The 24954-nt window shown below is 40.6% G+C and overlaps 3 protein-coding genes across 4 annotated transcripts in view; all 3 read right to left on the reverse strand.

Moving 5' to 3' along the window:
- Positions 1-11446, reverse strand: part of LOC148374977 (envoplakin-like) — a 28801-nt gene extending 17355 nt beyond the window's left edge. Inside the window, exons 1-3 of the mRNA XM_088343196.1 lie at positions 11294-11446; positions 1278-1377; positions 1056-1210 (exon numbers count right to left, since the gene is read on the reverse strand). Of these exons, the coding sequence (XP_088199322.1) occupies positions 1056-1210; positions 1278-1377; positions 11294-11334 (296 nt within the window). The 5' untranslated portion in view covers positions 11335-11446. The remainder of the gene's footprint in view (positions 1-1055; positions 1211-1277; positions 1378-11293) is intronic.
- A 5106-nt stretch (positions 11447-16552) lies between these two features.
- ddx5 (DEAD (Asp-Glu-Ala-Asp) box helicase 5) lies at positions 16553-21514 on the reverse strand. 2 transcript variants are annotated; one of them, XM_088343209.1, is made up of 13 exons: positions 21326-21513; positions 20590-20758; positions 20379-20475; positions 20166-20299; positions 20041-20106; positions 19823-19964; positions 19434-19594; positions 19177-19349; positions 18991-19101; positions 18859-18920; positions 18728-18787; positions 17321-17542; positions 16553-17197 (listed from the first exon to the last, which is right to left on the reverse strand). In XM_088343209.1, the coding sequence occupies exons 1-13, from the start codon at positions 21376-21378 to the stop codon at positions 16857-16859; spliced, it is 1791 nt and encodes a 596-aa protein (XP_088199335.1). In that variant the 5' UTR covers positions 21379-21513; the 3' UTR covers positions 16553-16856. The 2 variants fall into 2 exon arrangements, with proteins under 2 accessions (XP_088199335.1, XP_088199337.1); XM_088343211.1 differs by having other exon boundaries at positions 17013-17197; positions 17308-17542; positions 21326-21514.
- Positions 21515-22924: 1410 nt separating this feature from the next.
- smurf2 (SMAD specific E3 ubiquitin protein ligase 2) overlaps positions 22925-24954 on the reverse strand; it is a 59545-nt gene continuing 57515 nt past the window's right edge. Inside the window, exon 19 of the mRNA XM_088343204.1 lies at positions 22925-24903. Within this exon, the coding sequence (XP_088199330.1) occupies positions 24804-24903 (100 nt within the window). The 3' untranslated portion in view covers positions 22925-24803. The remainder of the gene's footprint in view (positions 24904-24954) is intronic.

Genomic DNA, 24954 nt, shown 5'->3' on the forward strand with positions numbered 1-24954 from the left:
AAAACTGTGTCAAATGGCAAGTACTCAGATGTTATCTGCCAATTTATCTGGAGTGATGAAGAGGGTGGAGACAGGAAGAGAAGGCAGTGCCAAAGTCATGGTCTATGTCGGGGGTCAGCAACCTGTGGCTCTAGAGCAGGGGTCGGTAACCTTTTTGACCCAAAAATTCATAATATCAAAATATATACATGTTTTTTCTTTTTAGAGAGATATACCATATATTTTGAGACGAAATTCACAAAAAACACCGAAACCGCTCTCCATATAAAAGCTAATTCTTCAGCTCATTTTATTTCCCTGTCTGACGTTAGATGATTTGATAAAATTTATGAAATAATAATAATTCCAAAGCCTGTGTCCCATATCACCAAATATACCAGTTTAAATATGTCTCCCTTCTACAGTTACTTAAGACCATTGAGGCTCATTTTGTCCTTCATTTTTTTCATAAATATCGGTGTCAAAACAAGGTGCAGGCAGAGTTCTTTTGTAAATATGTCACAAAAAAACTGCAAATGAAAAGTTCATGGATTTATTTCCCTTCAGTGCAGTGGACCCGTGTTGCATAGCTCTGCCCACCACTACCGCTCACCTAATCAAATGGTCCTGTATGGTTGGCTAGTGTTGGGGGGTAATTACAGTTTGTTGTGTGGGTTTTTATCATAAAGTGTCTGTACAGTGAACATACATTATCTAATGAGCTTCCATATTAAGGATTCTTTAGAGGGGTTAAGCCATCTTGAGAGGGGGGGTGGGGGTGGGGGTAGTTTTCTGTACGTGGTAAACCTTTCTTAACATTTTTCAATGCTTTAAAAAAATTAAAATAAATATGAAATGATTAACTTTTATGTATGAATCCCCTTTGTTTTGTTCTAAAAAGTAAGGTTATAAAGAGCTTTTTGCAACTCAGGACATATTTGCTCTGGTGTTCTTTGGACTGCCATTGCTCTTTAAACATTTTGAGTTGCTGATCTCTGCTGTATTTGGACGTGAAGGCATTCTATGCATATATTTCAGGCATGTGTGCCTACAGGTTCCAAATCAAGTCAACTCACTCTCGCTCAATCTCATTGGCTTGTGGGTGTTGCAGACGCTTGGCCTTGTCCACATCCATGAAGAGATCTTTGAGCAGGCCCTCAGCCTCCGCGAGGTTGTCCGAGTTCTCCTTCTGGTGGATCAGCGTCTGGTCCTTGCCCTCGCGCTTGGCGTCCTGCACAGCAATCCGGATTTAATCTCGCAGGTTGTTGTTTCGCGAAGTGTGTTGGAGCCTTTCGTACCACAGCCAGCAACTCTTCGGCACTTAGGATGTTCTTCTCCACCCGGTCCGCGTTCTTCTGCATGCGGGCGATGAGCAGAGCCAGGTCGGTGGCCTGGCTCCTGTCAAAAAAAAAACCCACAACAAAACACCTCAGATTTGTGATAATATTTCATTTAATTGTCTTTATTGTCGTTGATATCCACGTTGCGAAACATTGTATGAAATGAGATTGGACATGTTGCTCCAGGGTAAACACGTAATAAAGACATTAAAGACAAAAAATGAGAAAACACTATCAGGATAAAATGCAGAAAGACATATTTATGTAGGGCTTAGAGACTGGCCCAAGTTAGAATAATAGTGCAATGTTTGTAAATGGAAAAATGAGTGCACCTAACAATAGTGAAATGAAGTGCAATAACATTTAGAAGCACTAAAATCCCCCAAATAAGTTGCAAGATGTATATTTTCACAGTTTTGTGAAATAACATTTAGCAGAAAAAAAAGAAAAACCCAAAATAGATCTCACAAAATGTTTTGATTGTCTCTGAGACTTGGTTTTTTTTGTTTTGAGGGACCAATAGCGCCCACCAGAGGACAGCAGGTATTTCCCTTTTTATTACAGTACCTGTGTATACAGTAGGTAGGTCAGGTGCTAAAATATTTGGGAATCAGAATAAAAATGTAATTGTAAGCATTCCAATGAAAACCTTAAAGTGTGCGTCTGAAGGGTTAGCATTTGGTTTGGAAATGTTTGCTAGAAGGTACAAATTACATTATGTGACAGCATCAAGACAAACCTGTTTGATCAGTTGTAGATTTAAAAGCCTAAATGAAAGAAAGAAAGGAGGAAAGTGAGGAAGCAGGAAGGAGAGGTAGCAGGGAAGAGAGAAGGAAGGAAAGAGAGAAAGCAAGAAAGACAGTAAGAGAGAGAGAGAGAGAAAGAGAAAGAAAGAGAGAGACAGGGTGACAGAGAGAGAAAGAGAAAAAGAGAGGAAGGAAGGAAGGAAGGAAGGAAGGAAGGAAGGAAGGAAGGAAGGAAGGAAGGAAGGAAGGAAGGAAGGAAGGAAGGAAGGAAGGAAGGAAGGAAGGAAGGAAGAAAGGAAGAAAGCAAACACTGTCCGCTGATGTCCACCGTCTGGCCACATACAGAACAGGCTTGTAAAACTAGGGCTAACAGGCTCAGAGGCAATTTGTTCTCCAGGGCCGCAACAACCTTAAACAAGTGCGCACGACAGTGAAAAATATATACCTTGCCCATGAATAGAAAAAGTGGGGTTCAAATCTTATCTCTCCACTTATCGGGGCATTGTTTTAACCCAACTTTCTATTTTACGTCTTTATAACGTGTTTTCATGTCTACTAGGAGTGGGATTTTTCAGTATCGATCCAAAATAAATACAGGGTAGTATCAAACGATATACCACGAACCAGGAACGGAGACGGGACAGAGACAGAACAACATGGCAGGATAGAGTCAGGAGTCACAAAAGTTTGCCTAGCGTGTAGCGTAGGTTCACTGACGATCCGACGAGTCTCGTCAGGAAAGCGGAGGTTTAAAAAAGAGGAAGCAGCCAATCAGCGTCCGCAGCTGGTGGCGCCAACGGAGCAGACTCAGGTGCCCCGCATCAGTAATCATGACACGATACGGATGATTTTTCTTTGTATATCTCATGAAAAATCTCATTAAATGACTAAAGCCCTCCCATGTCAAGTTGTTTATAATAATGAAAAAAACAGCCTGAAAATTGACTACTTTTTTATAAATAACTACAATGCAAAATTTATTTAACAGTATAAAAAATAATAAAATTTAGAGTTACAAAAAAAGCAAGGTATTACAAATAAAACAATAGTATGGATCCAATCCAAGTACAGAGACCCCTCTCTACTTTCGGTTATCGCTAGTTCACTGCTTCGTGGATTTTGATTTGAATTGTGTTTATTGTCATTTATATCAATGTATCGTGCGTTGTGTTTGGAGCAGGAGCACACAGCAAATGCTATCACAGGGGCAGGTTATGGAGGGATTTGTATGTTAGGTGTATGTGACTGTCCGTGTTTGGACGGTGATAGTCTGGTGTATGCTGCCAATCAAACTTGGGCGGGCGCACATGCCAATGTGACCCCCACAAAAACAAACAGCTGAGCTAATATTCTAGCAGCTCATGATATCAAGAAGAAATTCCTGAAGTCAGTCAGAAGAGCGGACCAACGCCAGGTCCATTACGCATGAAACGGATGACCTGGAGCTACAACCCATGGGAAACTGCTACATTTGGGATGGTTGTATTTTAATCATCATGGAGACCTGGCTAAATTCAAAGATACTTGATGCTAGCGTGCAGCTAACCAGCTGCTCTCTAAATCGCTTTCCTGTGTTTAATTTGTAGAGCTATAGTTGTTATTTCGTTACTGTCACATACTCTCAGTTGGTAAGGATGTCATCTCAGGGAGGTTTGACCCTTGGGCCTTTTTGAAGGGGTGTCGCTACTTCGCGGATTTTTACATACTGTGGAGGTTCTGGTCCCCATGAACCGAGATAACTGAGGGAATACAGTACAGTACTCGCTCAGTTTTGCTAATAATAATAAGCGCCCTCTTCTATGCGGCAGCGTGTTGGGGAGGCAGCGTCAAGAAGAAGGATGCCTCTCGTCTCAATAAACTGGCTAGGAAAGCGAGCTCTGTTGTGGGCAAAGAGCTGGACAGCCTAACAACAGTAGCTGAGAGACGAGCACTGAAAAAGCTGAGGTCAATCATGGACAATCCATCGCATCCACTACACAGCATTATCTCCAGACAGAAGAGCAGTTTCAGCGACAGACTGCTGTCACTGTCTTGTACTACGGACAGACTGAAGAGATCTTTTCTTCCTCATGCCATGAGGCTCTTTAACTCCACCCGGCAGAGTAAAGGCCCACATTAAACCACACCACCTACATTGGATATTACCGAATCTTACTGCAATATGTATTCTGTGTAGCACTATTTAGTTACTCTATATAACACGCTACAGTGGGCATTTGCACGTCACACTGGGTATTTGTATATTGTATTCTTTTGGCTTTATTATTGTACTGTTCTCAGCTCAGGGATACTGCTGGAAATGTGAATTTCCCTTTGGGGATGAATAAAGTATCTATCTATCTATCTATCTATCTATCCATCTATCTATCCATCTATCTAATATCAATATTCTAATCAATCCAGCCACCCTTAATGTCTACTCTCATTTTGAACAATGTTTTTTGACATTGAAGACATCGAAACATCTGCTTACTGATATTACAAACGGTGTGCACGTCACGTGTGGAGTTATCATACCTGTCAACCTCCACTGCTCCATGCCCTTACAAACTGTCGTATTTTCCCTTGCCAAATACAAAATAATCTTACACCATTTTTTTTTCAAACATGTTTATTTATGTAGTTTAACATGTTATATTGAACACGTGTTTCCTTATGTCATATATATTGTTAATTAACATTTTGTTGTGAGATACTGAGTTGCTCGACATGAATGAGGGTTATTATAAAAGAAGTTCAAAAAATAAGTAGCTTGGAGGTTCACTGTAGAAGGAAAAAATACATGCAAATATAATTAAGTAGAATAATACATTTTCTTATTCAAATTATTAATTCATTTTCTGCATTAAATTATTGTTGGTAATATATTAATTAAAGGGATAACCACAAACCTGTCTTTTTTCATGTTCTCCTTTTATAAGTCCTTTTTTTCTTAACTTCTTTATACAACATAATAATTCGTAATATAATGCATCGTTTTGAGAGCCGGCTCTTTTTAATGAGTTGAGCCAAAAAAGCCGGTTCTCTAAAAAGAGACGGACTAACTTTCACTACACAACTACGACATGAAATCCAAGGCAGCAGACGCATGCGCACAGGAGCATCAAACCGCTCGCTTCGTTTGCAACGAAAAAAAAACCACACCGAGATAGAAGGTACCGCAGCGAACTGGTTTGACTTGATTGATTTGCCGTTTCATGATAGTCGGTGTATACCGGATGGTACGCATAATTGACAAATTTGCGTTTTTCCGTACAGATTTTCTTGTACGTCGTACTTGTCTTAAAATGCATAGTAAACGTACTTTGTAAGGCAAAAACGTACAGGTTGACAGGTATGAGTTATGGTTGAAATCCACAGTTAGACAAGTTTTGCAGTTGTGCATTTTCATGCCTGGAGTACATGCAATGTCACTCGACTGCGTGGCTAATGTTCAGCAAATACAAAGATTGCTTATCAGAGGCTGGCTGACAAAGGCGTGACCCATTGTCGCCATGGCCGTGTTTGCTCGGTCGTCGCCTTTCCTCCCCTCGTACGAAATGTGAAAAACAAGTATGCGACCCGACACACCCGCTCGGGGTGGGGGTATGGCACAGCCTCCCCCTTTGTCACCTGCTGGAATGCCGTCCGACCAAAATGCATGAACGGCGGAATTTATGTCAATGCAAAGCCATGCGGAGGAATGCGCAAGGCAAATAAATGAAGGCCTGTTTTCACACAAAATTTATGCTGAAATCTTGTGAGATATGTTTTTTACATCGTATTACATGATATTATTTGTTTGTTTTTTTACCCTTTTTTGTCATGATTACTGATTTAGGGCCCCTACGGCTGCCTTGTTGGCGCCAACAGCCCTGGTCGCTGATTGGCTCCCTGCCACTTTTTAAACCCCCCGGCTCCCTGTTACCAGCATCAGACCGTTTGCGAACCTATGCTCCCAGCTAGGCAAGCTCCATACCTTCCGACATTTTCCTGCCCTGTTTTCTCCTGCTTAATACCTGTTGCCGACCTGTTTCTGGACCCGTTTCTGCCCTGCTCTTCCATCCCAACCATCGACCTGTTTTGCCCTGTTTCCTACCTGATACTTGTTGCCGACCTTTTTTCTGGACTCAACACCGCCCTTGCTCTCCCATCCCGGCTAGCGACCAGTATCCCTGCTGCCTACGATTATCCTCGCTCGACACGGAAGTGCCACTTCCGCGTTCCTGCCTTCAGCTACCCGTGTCCATCGATCATCGGATCGTGGAAGCAAGCACTGCTCTCTTTTTCCATAAAACTGAGTTAAATGCTATCGGGTCCTGTCTCAGTTTCTGGCTTGTGACATTTTTAATTTCAATTGATATAACTGCATATTTTATTTCAATAAAGAATACGTGATTACCTGTACATTTACTACACTTCAAAGTTTTGTGGTTTTGTGTTTTCCATTCAAAAGTCACACTTTATCAAATGAGTTGTCCAAAGTCTGTGTTCTTTTGGCCATATAATCTCTTTCCTTTGTAAGCCAGTTTCAGATATGGCTTGCTCTATGCCACTCGGCCTTAGTATTTTGCGGGTACTATTTAACCAAGCTGCTAGTTGAGGGCCTGTACGGTGTCTATTTTTCATACTTGAGACTTTAATGTTCTTGTCTTTTTGCTTGCTTGTTCTTCCCACTTCTCTTTCTACTCAGGTTCATTCATTTTGTGCTGTTCTCTAAACGCGTTGTAGGATTTTATTGAAAATTTCTGCCATTGAATAGCCTCCATTTCTAAGAACAAGACTAGACTGACAAAAGTTATCTTTTTCTGAAATTTTAACCCCACCCACAAATGTGATGCTCCAGATACTTGACCAGCGTAAGGGAAGGTGTGTTTTACAACCACTGTTTTCGGTTGTGCTAGGATCATTGCACAAGGGATTTCTAATCTTCCTTGAGTCTTCTGACGCAATAAGCAAACCGCAATGTACTATTAGAACCCCATTTATGAATTGTATTTCTGATTTTTAAAATGTTGCTTTACCTTCAAAATAAGGACATTTTTAAGCCACCCCAAACTTTTGCACAGTAGTCTATTTTAACACGTTTGTGTTGAATTGGCAAATAATTGAATGTTTTGGTACTAATTCTATTATTTTGTTGTGTTTTAATTAGCTTAGCTGTCACTTTTTTGAACGTTATCGACTTTGCCAAGCAGTTAAACACAACAAAGTGAAAAGAAAAGACTAAAAGGAGCTTGGAGGCAATAGTCATATTAAACTCGTTTAATGGAGTAGAGTAGTTGTATCTCATTAGTTTATGTTTTGGGACAACGGCTTAAAAATGCGAGTACATGCAGGCATTTCAGGATGTTACGGGAGATTTTCAAAACGGCAAATATATTTTTAAAAAAGCATCAATTCGAAAATCAAGGCACTTGTAACTACACTACAAAAATATTTATTGGAAGATGATTTCGCTCATTTTTAAGTATTATATTTCTTAGTTGACTATAATTATTAACGTTTTTTCTCCCGTAAAAGGGATATTATAGTTTTTTTGTTGTCCTACATTTTTAAGTTCTTGTTTATTTTTCTTACCACTTGGCGGCGCTAACTTCTTCTTTGAAAAAGAAGGAGAAAAAATACTAAGCATAATCTTAATCATAACAATCTTAATATACAATCATTTTAGATTTTTTTCAACCAAAATAAAATCATGAGATGTGTTTATATTAAAAGGGAAAATATGAGTGAACCTACATATTTAACAAACAGGAAAATAGAAAAATGGCTTTGTTATATGGCAGTTTGTTTTCAAGTAAAAATATTGTGAAAAATGAAAAATAAGACATAAAATAGGAAACATTACTTACAATTTTATTTCAGTATACAATCTCATCAGCGCAATGGCTATGAGCAGGGTCTGGGGGCAAACTACAGCCCGCAGGCTACATGCGGCCCGTTAAACTTTTAAATCCGGCCTGCCAAACGGAAGCAGTAAAAGTGTAATGAAATGATAAACAATGCTAATGTGAAAAAAGTGTCTTGTCCCCAGTGTCCCTTTGTGTGTTTCCCCCGCTGTGATCAGGTTTCACCGTTAAAAAAGCTGGCTAAAATGCCGCTTTGCAGCGAGTAACAAGGGTGACCGGATGATGGAGGTGCTGTATATGGGTCAGATCAGAGGGCTCCTCTTTGTACTGCTTCTCCTGCTGCTGGTGACCATGGAAACCCGTCTGTTTCATGTGGGGGAGCAAACCCCTAACCAAAAAAAACTAGAGATTATGGGCACCGCCAAGCTGTACATGGCCATGACACACCAAAGGAAGTGGTGCCCCTATCACCCTAGCTAGCAGTTAAGTGATTGGTGAACATTTTTTTTTATCAAGTATTTGTTTTATTTATCAAGTACCGGTTTGGAGACTGTATCAGCAAATACAAAAAATGGCCCAGCAACTTTTGAACCCGATGCGAGTGAAAAATTTCACTCACCCCTGGTTAAAAAAAATTCACAGGAATTAATAAATACATTGAGAAACACTGTTCTAAGTTTAATCATAAAATGGAACTCCAGAGTGTTAATGACACTTCCTTTGGTGTGGGGCGTTCCCTTTTTATTGCTCTCCAACTTTATCTGCTGCAAAAGTCCAACACGTGTTACACAGAGGAATGCACTGGAGACCCCGACACTCCTTGGGGCCCCTCCTCACAACTTCAGCACTCACGTTTCCACAAGCAGGACCTCTGGCGACAGCTCACACAAAGGGAGATAAACGGCAAGCGAAACGGCCTCCCGTCGTACTTATCGCCGTGACCATGTTGAATTATGACGGCGTCAAAAATGGCCTCCCGACTTCCGCCAAAATCGGTATGGGATGGATTGTCGGTCTTTAAATTGTGGGTTCGTTTGCGCAGGGGTCCCCGACACGGTGCCCCCTAAGAACATCTGAAAATCCCTACTGGCCGGTTCTAAAAATAGCTCACCAGTAGTGGGTTATTGTGAATTTCTAGGATATTTGATTTCGAACTGGCATGATGTTTTAATGGTTGACTGAGCCTAAGTGAACTCTACTTCTAATGATTTCAACTTGGTAATAACATAGTAACAACAAAGTAATAACATGTTAAGTTGTTCTTTTATAAATTCTTATCGGAATGTTAACTTTCTGGGTCAATTTAGGAACAAAAAAAAAGTAACTGTACCTAATTCCATAAAAAAAATTGTGGAATATATATATATATATATATATATATATATATATATATATATATATATGTATAAATAGTGTATATTTGAATAACAAGCAACAATAAAAATGTAATATAAAAAATTGTAGGTTGAGAAACTGGAATTTATTTTACATAACACAAGGCTCAGCTAAAGGGAGCTGACATTATTATCCGCCATCTTGCTGTTATATTGTGAAAAACTGTGTTGTTTGGTCACTTTGAGTGTCAGTAGTTTGTATTCTTCCTTGAGCTTTTTAGTACTGGTTTTTGGTTGAGCTAGCTGACTACACAATTCAGCGACATCGAGGGTCAAATAATACACGCTGTCCCTTTAAGGAAGTAAGTTATGGTTCGGTTGTGAAAAGGCTAAATATGTTCATAGCAAAGTGTTGTTGGATTTATGCCTTTCTGTGTTGTTTACAAGTTTTAAAATGGATATCTCTTATTTTTTGGGCATAAAAGGAGCAGTGTGGAATTTGGAACTTTGTGACTCTCTGCTGCCGTCTCCTGGCTTGTGTCATTGTTGTCAGCTGAATCATGATGCCCATGCATTTCTTTGACTGCTTATTGTTCATGTTTCTTGGGGTTTCAGTTGGCGTTTTGACTCTACTTGAGGCAGGCCTTTTCTTTCTTTCACCATTCTCATGTTATACTGACAAATAGAAATAGAAAAATCACTCTCCACTACTCGCCCCTAGCCCCCATGCCACAAACCTAATGTTTTCCGCCCCAAACAGCACTGCTGAGGGTAAGATAAAACCAGATAGGCGCCGTGGAAAAAAATTAATAGAAAAAAAAATAAAATAACCATCAACCATGAGCTCAAGCACCCCCAATAATGGTAGCATTTTGAAACCCTCTTTTACCCAATAAAGGACGAGATAGGCTAGAATATGATGGGAAAAACACAAAATGAAAAAATTAAAAATGAATTCAAAAAACTAACAGTAAAACAAAACGAAAATGTGAACAACTCAGCGTCGGAAATACTCCACTGCCTTGAAATGGTTCAGTCCATTTGATTCCTAGCACTGCATCATAGTATTTCTCCAGTAGTATTTTTGTATTTTTCCCTGTAGTAGAATTTATGCCGTATATCTGTAGTAGTACTGTAGTTGTATTTTTGTAGTATTTCCATAATAGAATAATTGTAGTAATTGCGTTGTATTTTTGTGGTATTTTTGTATTTCTGAAGTTAGAATTTTGTAGTGTCTCTATAGTATTTTATAGTATCCCTCTACTTTTATTTTTTAGTATCACTAAAGTAGTATTGTTGTAGTATTTTCATATTTAATTTTGTAGTATATTTGTAGTATTTCTGTCAGAATATTTAAATACCAGGACTTTTGTATTATAGTGTTACTGTAGAAGTATTTTTGTAGTACTGTATTTCTGTTTTGAAGAATTTCCATACCAGCATTTTTGTATTCATTCTTAAGTACCCTTTAATATGACTGTAGTAGTATTGTTGTAGTATCTCTTTTGTGATATTTCCGTAATGGTATTTTTTTATTATAGTATTACTGTGGTAGTATTTTTCTGCTATTTCTATAGTCAAAATATTATGTTAGACCCTGTTTTTAAGCACAAAATTGGATATTTAGTTTTTTAATAGTTTCTGTAGTATTTTTGTAGTATTTAATTGGAACACGGTTTTTAAACCACTCTTAACTGTGACTTCTGATTTTTCTCACGCCATTTCAAAAAAACAAACTTAATTTTTGCAACCTGGAAAAATCCGCCGTCCTCCTCCTCTCAACCCGTGAAGTTGCGGTATGCCGCCCCACCGCCTGATAACTGGTTCGTCGGCATGACGACGCGCTTACAACAAGGATGTAAGATCATTCATTCATGACACACGCTCACTTGTTGCTTTCATTGCTCGTGTTCACAGCATTTTGCAAGTTCGCACTGTATTTGCATGGGAGAGCAAAGGCACGCAGTGAAAAAAGTGACAGGTTAGACCGGTGGGAGTCGAGCAAGACACCTGACACACAAGCGCTCACACTCAAAGACACAACATTTGAAAACTCAACTCACTTGCTGATCTTGACAGGACCGCTTTCCAGATTGTTGGACATGGCGGTCAATTCTTGGGGCCCGCTAGTGTAACCGGAGTACGAGTGAGTCTCCTTCTTCCTTCCCCTCGCTCTCTCCGTCAGAAGTCTTCTTCCCTTCACTGGAGGTGCGTCTCTCGGCTCCTCCCAGGCTGGCAGGTGTGCCGTCAGTAAAATGCATGAGGTGGTAAGAGGGCCGGACCGGGAAGACCTGTTTTACGCTGTTCGAGTTGTCACATACCGTAATTCACAAGTTGAGGTTTCTTTTCTTCTCTTAACTCCACGTCATGTTTCTGATCCTGCGCCGACACACGAAGAAGGCCTGGTGTGAACCTCGGGAAAAGAGTTACCATTCATCCAAAGGCCGGGGGCAACTGGGTTGCCACGGGTTGCCAAAAGGTTCAAGTTTTTCAAGTCTCTACTAGCATTGTTTGGATTTCTTTCTCCCTTCCCTTTTCATGGAATGGAATAGTCTATTTTACTGTCATTGATCACAGAGTGATGAAAGAAGAAGGAAAATAACTCAACCTTCAGGCAAATTCAAGGGAAAACAGTGACAGTTAACATGCAGGCTATTAGTAATGGATGGGTCTCACCAGTGGGTGACGCAAAGGACCCCACAACGCGCAATAAAGCAAAACACAAAGCCTGTCTTTTGTAACAAAATCTAAGTTAAACAAGGCTGTATGAACAAAGAGTGGATAATAAAAAAAAAGCCACAGAGATAGAGAGAGAAGCTCGCCCAAACCCGAACGTAATGATTGACACTTTAGGCCCAACAGGGCTGAACATAGGATCAGTTACGATTTGGGTTCAGGCTTAGGTTCCTATTTCTAGGCTGAAAGTAGCAGATAAAACCTTTTCTGGCTTGCAAAAGTTTTGCTCGCTTTGGAGTTGTCCAACCTTTTAAATCAACACAACAGTCTTATTTACATGTTTAATAGCCGTTGCCGTGACAATTTGGAGTTATTTAATAAGTATTGATGAAACAAAATATAATTAACATCACTTGATTCATGTTTTTTTAGGCCAGCATAGAAGGCTTTGCAGGCCCACCAATGTGTCCCACAGACTCGGTTTTGTTCTTTTCATAGGTCTGAACTAGTTTTGATTGATTTTCTACTGAAAGAGAAATGTATGAGGCGTTGGTTTTTGTAACTTAATCATTTATTTATATCTACGTACTAAAATTGATCCAATATGACAGTGGGCACAGATGCAGCATCCCTTTGGCTCTCCCATTTAGAGTTTTTTGTGTACCTACTACGACTGTCTCTGGTCTCTAACCACGCATAAATCAGCGTGACACCACTACACCCAAAAATCGTCACCGACGAATTGGTGAAGCGAACGGGTGCCCTGTGGATTGTTATCAGGTCCGGGAAGAGACGAAGGGGGTAGCGGTAGAGGAAGCAAAAGGTACTGCTGCGGCACCCCTGCCAAGCCTGTATTTCACCACGCCAGAACCATTACCCATGGAATGGATGACTTGGAGATACACCTATTGGAAAACCGCTACATTCATGGGTGTTGTATTTTAATCATCAAGGAAACCTGGCTCAACCTCAGGATCCCTGATGCTAACGTGCAACTCACCGCCCATTGTTTACATAGCTTTTGCACTGAAAAGAGAAGCCTTGAGTGTCATGTACAAAGTTATGGACACTTACTGGTCCTTTTTTGTCTTGCAATTTTTGAGGTTTTGTTACATATTAAAACGTGTCACTTAATGTGTACCCATGATCTCAGGAGTTTTCCGGCTATATTTTCTTGAATAATCATTACACTTTTATTTTGATCATCACATTATTCATTTAGTTGTTATAAATTCAACTATTGACTTGCTATTGTATTAATTTGGTGTATAAATGTGTACTTTCATTTAGTACCTTCCCAGCAATGTTTCTAACTGGTGTTCTGATAAGTCTGCCATAATCTTATCATACCACCAGCAAAATCCAGCTGGGTCCAGACTTATCCATCCATCCATTATCTGCACCGCTTATCCTCAGTAGGGTCATGGGGGTGCTGGAGCCCATCCCAGGTATCTCCGGGAAGCGGGCACGGGACACCCTAAACTGGTTGCCAGCCAGTAGCAGGGCACACAGGGACAGACACCTCACTCGCTCATTCCCACCAAGGGAAAATTTGGACCAGCCAATTAACCTGACATGCATGTTTTTGGAATGCGGGAGGAAACCGGAGTGCCTGGAGGAACCCCACGCAAGCACAGGGAGAACATGCAAACTCCGCACAGGAAGGTTGGTAGCTGGATTTGAACCAATGACCTCAGATCTGTGCCGCACATGCGCTAACCACCGCGCTGCCGTGCTAGGTTCAGACTTAACAAAGGTCTATTTTACTCCCGTACTTGGACTGGAAGTAAAGTTTCATTTTTCAGCATTTTTGTCAATGAACGCCCCTTTCCTATTAAAGCAGCGATCAGCCATGTTTCTTTTCATTTTGCTCGTTTTAGGGAGGACATTGTCTTGTCCATAAGGCCAGAATATTGTGTTTATTTCTTAGTAATGAAAAACCTCAACTGAACTGCTCACTTCAGCTCTTATTTATTCGTCTACGCCAACAGTTCACATTCAATGAAACACTTTTTATTAACATCAAAGTGTAGTGCTATCTTTCCAAAGAAATATAGAGGTATCTCATTCACATTCGCAATGAATCTTCCTTTTCAAATTGGTTGTAAATACGTTGATTGTCCCATCACGATAAGGTTTACCCAGTCAGCTTCGAGTCTGAATGCAACACATTTGATGTGCATATAATCTTGGAATGTAGAAGAACAAGTAGTTTGGCAGCCGATGATAGACTTATCTGCAATCGCGACATGACAGCCTCACTTTTTTTAATTGTGTCAGGCATTAGAGAAGGAATTTGTTTTAAATATTTGCATGAATGAATGGCTAAACACACTATGTGGAATAGCCACGTCCAGTGAAGTTTAACATTTGAAGTCTTTTCAAGACAGATCAGGCCTTTTTGAGAGAATGGCATGGTTCCATGTAGGCCAGACTGCAAATCTACTTCTCAATCAGTATACAGTACATCCGGAAAGTATTCACAGCGCTTCACTTTTTCCACATTTTGTTCTGTTACAGCCTCATTCCAAATTGCATTAATTTAATCTCTTATCTCAAAATTCTACACGAAATATTCCATTATGATGATGTGAATAAGTTTCCTTTTTTTAAAATTTATTAAAAATAGAAAACTAAGAAATCACATTTACATAAGTATTCACAGCCTTTGCGTAATACTTTGTTGATCCACCTTTGGCAGCAAATACAGCCTCAAGTCTTTTTGAATATGATCCCACAAGATTAGCACACCTATCTTTAGGCAGTTTTGTCCATTCTTCTTTGCAATAAGTCTCAAGCTCAATCAGGTTGGATGGGAGACGTTTGTGCACAGCTATTTTCAGATCTCTCCAGAGATGTTCGATCGGATTCAAGTCTGGACTCTGGCTGGGCCACTCCAGGACATTCACGAAGTGGTTCTGAAGCCAATCTTTTGAGATTTTGGCTGTGTGCTTTGGGTCGTTGTTCTGCTGAAAAATGAACCTTTGCCCCAGCCTGAGGTCAAGAGCGCTCTGGAGCAGGTTTTCATCCAGGATATCTCTATATATTGCTGCATTCATTTTTCCTTCTATCCTGACTAGTCTGCCAGTGCCTGCTGCTGAAAAACATCCCCACAGCATGATGCTGCCACCACCATGCTTCACTGTAGGGATGGTATTGGCCTTGTGATGAGCAGTGCCTGGTTTCCTCCAAACATGGCGCCTGCCATTCACACCAAAGAGTTCAATCTTTGTCTCATCAGACCAGAGAATTTTGTTTCTCATGGTCTGAGAGTCATTTAGGTGCTTTTTGGCAAATTCCAGACAGGCTTCCATGTTCCTTTTACTAAAGAGAGGCTTTCGTCTGGCCACTCTACCATACAGGCCTGATTAGTAGATTGCTGCAGAGATGGTTGTCCTTCTGGAAAGCTCTCCTCTCTCCACAGAGGAACGCTGGAGCGCTGACAGAGTGACCATCAGGTTCTTGGTCACCTCCCTGACTAAGGCCCTTCTTCCCCGATCGCTCAGTTTAGAAGGCCGGCCAGCTCTAGGAAGAGTTCTGGTGATTCCAAATGTCTTCCACTTACGAATAATGGAGGCCACTGTGCTCATTGGGACCTTCAAAGCAGAAATTTTTCTGTATCCTTCACCAGATTTGTGCCTCTCGCAGGTCTTCAGACAGTTCTTTTGACTTCATGCTTGGTGTTTGTGCTCTGACATGCACACTCAACTGTGGGACCTTAGACAGGTGTGTGCCTTTCCAAATCATGTCCAATCAACTGAATTTACTCCAGGTGTACTCCAATTAAGCTGTAGAAAGATCTCAAGGATAATCAGTGGTAAAAAGATGCACCTGAGCTCAATTTTGAGCTTCATGGCAAAGGCTGTGAATACTTATGTAAATGTGATTTTAGTTTTCTATTTTTATTAAATTTTAAAAAAAGTAAAAAAAAAAAACGTTTTACATTGTCATAATGGAGTATCTTGTGTAGAATTTTGAGATGAGATTAAATTAATGCAATTTGGAATGAGGCTGTAACAACAAAATGTGGAAAAAGTGAAGCGCTGTGATTACTTTCCGGATGCACTGTAAGTCAGGCGCACATTCCTTTGTTAAAATCTTCATGTGTTTGCTATCAAATGAAATGGATAGCAAATCATGTGAAGACCGGTATGTACAAGAGTTGTTGGTCGGTAGGGTGGGGCACAGTAGGGGTTGGGGGACTTGGAATTTTGGCATAGATCACACACCAATTAAATACACAGGGATCAGAATGGAGATTTTCATTTTCAGCTGAAATAGCCAGCGTCCAGGAATAAACCAGGGCGCGCCAGAGCAATAAAGGAAAGAGTGAGAGTCGGATTTTGAATTTGTTTGCTACGCAAGAGAAAAAGTGAAAAAGTCGGAATGCCTTTGGGGTTCAAAAACAGCGGAAATCCGCGGAAAATTCTGATCCCTGAATACAAAGGGGCAGGGAGAATCGGCCGATAGTATGTTGCATGTATTGCAGATTTTGAAAAGGTATCCCTATACAAATTTGACTTTAGCAGTCCGTCTTCCCTACTCCAATAACATATCGCTTGGTCGCACCATAATCCTAACCGTGACATCTGGTGGCCACACGCGGTAACATTTCAAAAACCGCCCACATACACATGTACACAAACTGAAGTTTTTGTTTTTTTTATTGTAAAGATCATGCAGTGCACTTACATGGCAGGAGGCAACATCACTTTCAAGGATACAAAAGAAAAAAAAAAACTACTCCAGAAACCACTAGGTACCAGAAAAAAAAAATTAAAAAAATACTGAGGAATGTAACAAATTAAATAGCAATATAGTGGCAAGGGAAAGTGTGCAATCCAGTACTGCAGATCTTAATATAAATTGGTTCAAGTTATTGATAACCCTGTTGAGTAAATACAAAAAAAAAAAAAAATTAAAAGTCAAAAGCAATAAATTACTTTGTTGTTACTGGGGGAATTGGGGTGGCATTGGGTATGGCGTATGATGCTGTTGGGTGGGCTGTGCTTGGGGGAAATGTAATTGGGGGTGACTGGCGCCGTTCTGCGGGGGGAAGGATGTTGCGTGGTTGTTATATGACTGCCCATTGCCATTGAAGCCATTGCTACCAACACCACCACCTGCATTCCCCGAAAAGCCACCATTCTGAGGAGCTGCACTAAAGCCATGTTTTGGTCCGGGTCCTTTGTCGTAGCCACTATTACTATCCCTGTCCCTATAACTGCCAAAATGTCGCCTTCCGGAAGAATAGCGGTCGTAATCACCACCTCTGCCTCCCCTTGAACGACCTGCCAGGACAACAAAACATGTCAACAGGATCCGGTATAGGACAAAACAACATTATGTTCAGCAGAAATAAAATGAGGCTGTATTGGACAGCACATTTTCCGTATCTCACCAATTTGATTTACCTCCTCTGATTTCACCCATTTGGAGGAGCTTGGGGTTGATGGCCTGGTTGGCCTCGCGTAGAACAGAGATGAGGTCACTGGCCTGCCTCACGTTGTTGGGAGTGAAGAAGGTATAGGCCGTGCCGGTCTTTTGGCTACGGGCGGTTCGGCCAATGCGGTGGATATAGTCCTCAGAATTGTTGGGGTAGTCAAAGTTGATCACAAATTTCACGTCTTCCACATCTGTAAAAATGTGGTGCGGTGTGGCAAAAGGGAAATGGACGGCATACAAAAAAAGCATGCCAGCGCCACCACAACAACCAAGTCAAAGAGCACCGTTAGACTCAGGGGATTAGAAAGATTGCATTGAATTAAACATGGGGAGACTACAGTGGGAAGAGAAAATATGCACACTCCAGCAGTTTCTTCGTTGTCAGAATGATTGAGAGGAAAAAAACAAATCCCAAGATGCGGCAAAATCTTCAATTTGTATGTTAAAAAAAAAAAAAAAAAAAAAAAAAAAACCCTCACGAGCCTTACCCTTCATTTGGAGCGTGCATTGACTAGTCCATTCCCATCGCAGCACAACCCTCAGTCAACACAGTAGGGCTACTATGCACACTACTGCCTCCTAGTGTCCACTTGTCAACGAACACTGGTGAGAAGGCGCTATTAAGTTCACGCGGAAGTCTTAAGCCCAAAAAAGTGGCAGTGTGTACTGGTTTGCGGGGTGTCTACGAACGGTGCGCACCCCAGTCGTCAGGGCAAGTTTAGCCCAGTGATCAAAGTCTATCGTTGGCAGGTCTCGACATGACTTTTGTAACGCAGGCGAGGGAGGAGTGTGAGCTTGGAATGTGTCCAACTAGAATGTCCCACTGTCACCAAAAGGGCCAGTAGCTATGTTATTGCAGAGGTGAGAATCCAATCGACTTTACAAGCTGCTCATCCGACAAATGTTGAACTGCAACAGGGTCGCCACCCATGCTTTACAAGCAGTCTACGCAACCGAAAGCGCCTTAGGAATGACTCTGGTCTTGCTTGTCCAAAATTTGCGGCAGGGCTTTCAGCTGGGACAGTTACAGAGCCTGGGTGTGTGACGCAGTCCAAACAGTTGCCAGACAACAGGTGAGCATGTGGGGGAGCAGCTGTTCACCTCCCCACTTTTTAGATAGGCCAGCGCGTTGTATGCTGCACTCAGACCTTGACACCTCTGCTATAAGTGCACGACTGGGAGAACCGTGCCTAGCCAGTCAGGACATCTCCAAGAATTCTCCTTCCCCCTCTGGACACCTGGGCTTGTCATGCCAAGGCCCTGCCATTGCTCCTTTGGCCCATGGGAGAGACTCAGAAAGAAGCAGAAGAGTTAAAGAAAGCAAATGTACTTTCTTCTAAAACATGTAAACATCTTGTTTTAAAGAGAATACTGACCTAATCCACGAGATGCCACATCTGTCGCAATCAAAATGGGAGCCTTGCCATATTTAAATTCTGAAACAAAACCGGCATACGTTACATCCTTGAGTGTAAAATTGGGAACAAGGGTACTAAAAGTCACTTACCATTAAGTACCCAGTCTCTTTCCTGCTGGCTCTTATCTCCATGGATTCCCATAGCTGGCCACCTAATCAAAACAACATCAGTCAAGGAAGCAGCCTGTGACGTGTTGGATTTTCAGTTTACACACAACTTACCCGTCCCGCCTCATTCGCCGCGTCAAGTCATCGCATCGCCTCTTTGTCTCAACAAAGATGATAGTCTTGTTTTCCTTCTCACTCATGATTTCTTCCAGCAGTCGAATAAGTCTTTAAATATAAAGATTATTGAACTCAATTGCCACAAAGGACAGCTCCACCATTTCATGTTACAAAAATACTGACTTATTCTCTTTCTCTCCATCATTGCACACGTCCACAATCTGAAGGATGTTGTGGTTGGCACTCAATTGCAGAGCCCCAACATTGATCTGCACGTAATCTTTCAGGAAGTCTTCTGCCAGCTGACGCACTTCCTTTGGCCAAGTGGCACTCCACATCAGTGTCTGGCGATCAGGCTGATATGACGAAAGAAAGGTGAGAAAACTGAAAGGCAAATGAGTGGAATCCTGTATAAGGTGAGCTCAATTGCAATGCCCTACCCTGATCTGGTCAACAATTTTCCTGATTTGTGGTTCGAACCCCATGTCAAGCATTCTGTCAGCCTCATCCAAAACAAGGTAAGTGCAACGACGTAGGTTGGTCTTTCCAGCTTCCAAGAAGTCTATGAGTCTACCTGGTGTTGCGATGCATATCTCCACACCTTGAAAAAGAAACGTTACCCAAAAAAAAGACCATGTATAAACAAGAACAGATGACGACAATAATGGTGATGTTGTCAACGCTTTCTAGTGAATATGTGACACGGTAAAACAATATTTGTTAACTCTTCGCACTTGGCTCACGAGTCAACCAAACTGACGTTTAGCTCCATTTTATTTGTTGAAACCGAAAGATGTCGGATACACCCCTAAAAAAAAAAATTACCTACCCCTTTCAAGGTCTCTAATTTGTGGTCCCTTTGGTGCTCCTCCATAGATACAAGTGGACTTCAGGCGTGAAGCTCTGCCATATTCTGCAGCCACCTGTTGCACCTGCTGCGCTAGCTCACGGGTTGGGGCCAGCACTAAACACTAATGTTAGAAATATAGTCATTTTCTGTAATAACATTTTACTGCATAAATCAATCTGTTAAGTAAACATACTTACAATAGGCCCATCACCGCGCTCAAGAAAAGGCTGATGATTGATGTGAACAATTGCAGGCAGAAGGTACTGTAAAGAGGGAAAATTAATTTGCCACCCCCAACATGTCACCTAAAATGTCAACTTACAGAGAGAGTTTTGCCGGAACCAGTTTGTGCGATGCCAACCATGTCATGGCCACTCAGAGCTAAGGGCCAGCCTTGAGCCTGAATGGGTGTTGGCTCTGTCCAGCTTTGCTTATTGATAACATCCATAACGTAACCTGGCGTGAAGAAAACAATTTTAGGCGTGTTATCGTTAATGCAATAAAGTCAAATGCCATAATGTTTATATATACTTACTTGGAAAGCTTGCCTCGTGGAAATTCACAATTGGGTTTGGGCAGTTTCTCCCCTTCAATGTGATTGCTTTTACACTTCTGTAGTTTTCAACTTCTGGCTATATGGGATTAATGGAGGCGGGAATGGTTAGTAAAGCAGCAACTCCGATTACATAAGGCAAACACGTGCATCGCACATGTGTTGCGTAACGTTTGGTGAATGTGCGACATACCAAAGACCTCCTCGATACATCTGGGTGCTCCTCGTAGAAGTTCTTCTCAAACTTCGGAAGTTCGTCCAGATTCCAGTGTTTCTTACGAAGGCGATCACCAGGGTTGCCGAACTTCCCTCCACCTCCTCCACCACGGCCACCACCAAAACGATGAGCGCCGCCGCCGTAACTGAAATGTAACGAGGATATTCAACTATTTTGCTAAAGAAATAGTCTGATGGCCAAAAAAGATGAAACACGTTGTAATGGATTGTAAAATGGCTTTACTGCCTCACACGTTTCAGCAAGTAGAGGAACAATGGGAGCAACCGGCATTTTGTCTGCGCCTTACACGCCACATGGCAAATGACCAACAGGAGTATCTATCGTTTAAATGTTATCCGATCGGCATCAACAAATTGGTCATGAATGTAGGAAATCATTTAAAGTGACTACGTGCAACAATTTTAACGCCACCTGACCACGTTCAACGTCGGGGAAGTTAGATAGTTAAGCTAGCAAAAGGCCGACATTATCGGGCACGAGGCCTTACAAGGCCTCAAGTTATAATTCACCAGCATTTAATTTACAGACTTTTTGTCGAATACACTTGTCAACTTGAAGATTTTAATTACTACACATTAAGTAACTTATGGTCGTAACAAAACAGGCCGCAGCGCATTTTCATTTTCTTAGTGAAGCACGGTCGGCCATTTTCCACGAGGCGAAAACCACCACGAACAAAAAAGTAACTTACCCTCTGTCTCTATCGCGGTCTCGGCCACGATCTCTGTCGGAATATCCTGGCATATTTGTTTGAATGTGTGTAAAGTTAAGGCTAAAATAAATTATAAATAAGATTCAACCGCTGATATTTATCAAAGTCTGGAGCGGTACTGAAATGCCGGTTGAGAAAAAAGCAGGTCCGGGTTATATAAGAGGCGGAAATTTGACTTCCGCTATATTCATCCGCTCCCTCTTCTTAACTTTAGCTGCAAGAGCGACAAACTTTAGAACTTGGCGTCATCCAGACACGTTCTTTAAATTTATATTCACAAACAATGTGGAGGGAAATGCCCGTGTGATTCTGTTGTTGTTGATCATTACAAAGTACTATTGAAACGGCGGAGGTATATACTCCGAACAAAGTGCGGTGATACGGCTCCTCGATGAATACCAAAAATGACGTCAAACGACCAACCCAAAATTAGAACGTCACGGAAAGCTTACGTCGTTAACGTTTACTTCTTTTGTAAAACAAAAACGTTTTATGGGGATCAACATTAAAGTTGATAAATAAGTGTATTAACCCTATTGTTTTTACTCCTTTAAAGGACATATTTGGTTCTTTTTAATATCGCAATGATCGCAGCAAGGCTTTAGGGCTAGGACCTTAGCTTGGCCTTTTGGCTGAGAGTAAGTGTCCCGGCTCCTAGGCTTTGTAGCGTATCATGAACTGACCGATAACGGATAATGGATAATGAATAACGAAGATAGATCAATAACCCTTAACCCCCCCCCTTTTTTAATATAGCTTTCGTGAAGATGTGAATAAAAACATTTTATTTTCTACCGTTGGGACATATTTAAAAAAAAGCGATACGATTTAAAGTTGAATACATTATTTTGTGCAGAGGTTCTAAACTAGTGTAACATCAAGATCCATTTTCAAAAACACACAAAAAGACTGGAAAAACCTAAACAACTTCAAGTGATAATATTCCCTTTAACACTCAATTGGCTGTATTTTGAAGGGGCAATGTGTAATATTCAACCACTAGATGCCGCTGTATTGTGCAGTGCAAGGTAAACCGAGCAAGAGAAAAACACAAACCACACAGAATCAAATAGACCAAACCACACCATTGTTTTGCCTTTATAAGGTTCTTGGAAAAACCTTAAGCAGCAAGATGATGGACAATCATGTCAGCTCCTCTAGGTGAGCCACATGTTAGGTCAAATAAATACAAATGTTTAGAACCGAGTTTCTTTTTAAATGCATGTTTGTAAGATAAGCAAAAATACATGAACTATTATTCACATCAATTTTTACCACTAGGATGTGCTAAATAAGACAACATCCTTTAACAAAATCCGAATTACTTTATTTAAATAGCTTTGTCTTCAATATGATGAAAATAATCTACTGTCAGGGGTTTAAATGACCCTGATTTTTAATTTTCTTAATATTATGTTGCCAAGATAAAGGCCTACTGAAAATGAGTTCGCGGTCCACTTGTGGTACCCGACTCGCCAGTTGAGAGACACTGATTTAGTGGATTTTTTTTAAATGGGTTTTAACAACATATTGACGGGTCAACACGCGAGTTAAGAGGATAAAAAGGAACAGCAAATATACAAACCTGTTCAAACGCCAGTTTTTTATTATAAACAGTACAACCAAAGCCTTTAGAACTTTTCCCGCTATATGGGAGGAAAATAGCACTAGAAAAGACAGTAACATTACTTAGTTCGTACAAGGCCTTGTGGCAAGTTTAATTGGGACTAATTACACACAAAAATAAAATACTCTTACAAAATGGTAGTGTTAACGTACTTTGAATTGCATCAGTCAGCAAAGAGAGAGAAAAGTCCTCATGAATAATGCTACAAATAAAACAAATTGGAAAAAGGCAAATGGTGCATCTCTGGTTTAAAAAACAAATTGAATTCTTTTAAGAAAGGAAGAATTCAGTGGTGTTGAGTCAACTACTAAAGGTAGTGCCACCCATCTACTTGCGCACTGTACTTGTAAGTTGATGAATATGGCCCTTAGGTCATCATTTTATACCCACAACAATATCACTCTTTTTTTGCGATTCAACCCTCAATCACATTTAGACAAAATGTGTTTCTATTTAAGTTAAACATAAATTACAAGTTTTTAAACCCACCTCTATTTTCACTGTACAAAGCACCGTGTGAGCACCCTCATTACTTTGCATACACAAGTTTGTATCAAAGAGCAACATAATTGTGTTTGTGTGTGAATGCGTATGCAAAATGTAAGAATAATCCATGGACAGCGAAATTGCTTAAAGGGCAGCATCTTTTAGAAAACATTCAAAAATGTCATGTACAATGGTAGAAAACAATTTTACAAATACAATTGTTCTATTATAACAGTAAAGGAGTGCGCTTTGTCATTCAACTCTGTGTTCAAACATGCAAGCATTAGTCCATGGATACAACCTTCAATGATGTTCATGATTTATAAAATCACAATGGTCTATTCATTTATGAATGGTTGACCAAAACATTTCATTTTCACCCTCTGAAAATGTTTACATTAAGATTTCTCTTTGCAAATTTTGATTTCAATCCACAGAAATGCATCAGTAGTGGTATATGTTTACCAAAGTCAAGGGGATTGCGTCCCAAGACTTGACTGTAGGAAAAAAGGGGCTTCTTACATTAGACACAATTAATAAATGGTTGTTGACTTAGGCCAACAAACAAAATCTGTTGCCTTAGTGGCATCAGGATTATATTTGATTTTAAAGGGTCTGCTTAGTTGTGTGCTATTTTGATTTGCAGGCCTTAGAGATTTTCTTGACCGTCAAACAGAACAAAAAACAGAAGCTATTTTCTGAAACAAAATAGACATATAATGTGGTGAGTGGGAGGGGCAGTGAGAGATATCAAGAAAGTATCACAATAAATTAGATATTTTATAACTTTTTTTTCATTGCTACATAGAAACACATTGCAAGCACTTTGTTTCAACTAAGTAGTTGACAATAAGTGACAATGTGAATGCAGCTTCTGTAGCGACTCATTAGTGGTCCTGGCTGCAGTCTTTGGAGAGGGATGTCTATCAGTCTTCCAAATTCAGTTTAGTTGTTGAATCCTCACTTGCATTTCAATGTGCTACCATGCGACCAGTCCAAGGCACACTCCATAATCAAGAATACATGGTTCCAAGTAATAATGGTCACCATTAATTCAATTACCCTGTACTATAGCTAAGAATCCACTGTTGAAATAAGGAGTTGTCGGTTCAGAGCGATCCTTGCTACATGTTTTTTTTTTAAATGCTTGAATGAACAAAGAAAACGAGGAAGGCAAACCCAGCATGTTTAACAAGTTAGTAAATTGAGTTATTAGCAGCTGCAACATTTTTTTTCAATAACAGAAAAAGATAAGTGTGTGAAAAACAAAACAAAAAAAAGGTTGAGGGCCATGACAAAACCATGAGACCTCTGCTGGTTGTAGCACCGGGCTTCATCACTGAGTCACTCGACAGCAAAGCCACATGTCTCCTCGATGGCAGTTAACAACTTGTCATATAGTTTGTCGTAACTCTCATAGGGTGGAAGGTCGATCCGGTTGAAGCTGTAAAAATGGAAAGACAAATTGAGGAGTTTAGTTTGGGCAGCTTGAAAA

The sequence above is a fragment of the Urocampus carinirostris genome, chromosome 1 (assembly GCF_059441175.1).
Source record: "Urocampus carinirostris isolate Australia breed hairy pipefish chromosome 1, RoL_Ucar_1.0, whole genome shotgun sequence".
NCBI lineage: Eukaryota > Metazoa > Chordata > Actinopteri > Syngnathiformes > Syngnathidae > Urocampus > Urocampus carinirostris.

Bases quoted from the DNA above. Each gene is read 5' to 3' on its own strand.
- ddx5 (XM_088343209.1), bottom strand. From the start codon at position 21,378: ATGCCAGGATATTCCGACAGAGATCGTGGCCGAGACCGCGATAGAGAC. The intron at 20,476-20,589 runs GTATGTCGCACA...AATCCCATATAG, and splicing joins ATGTATCGAGGAGGTCTTTG to CCAGAAGTTGAAAACTACAG. The intron at 19,350-19,433 runs GTAGGGCATTGC...TCGTCATATCAG, and splicing joins AAATTGTTGACCAGATCAGG to CCTGATCGCCAGACACTGAT.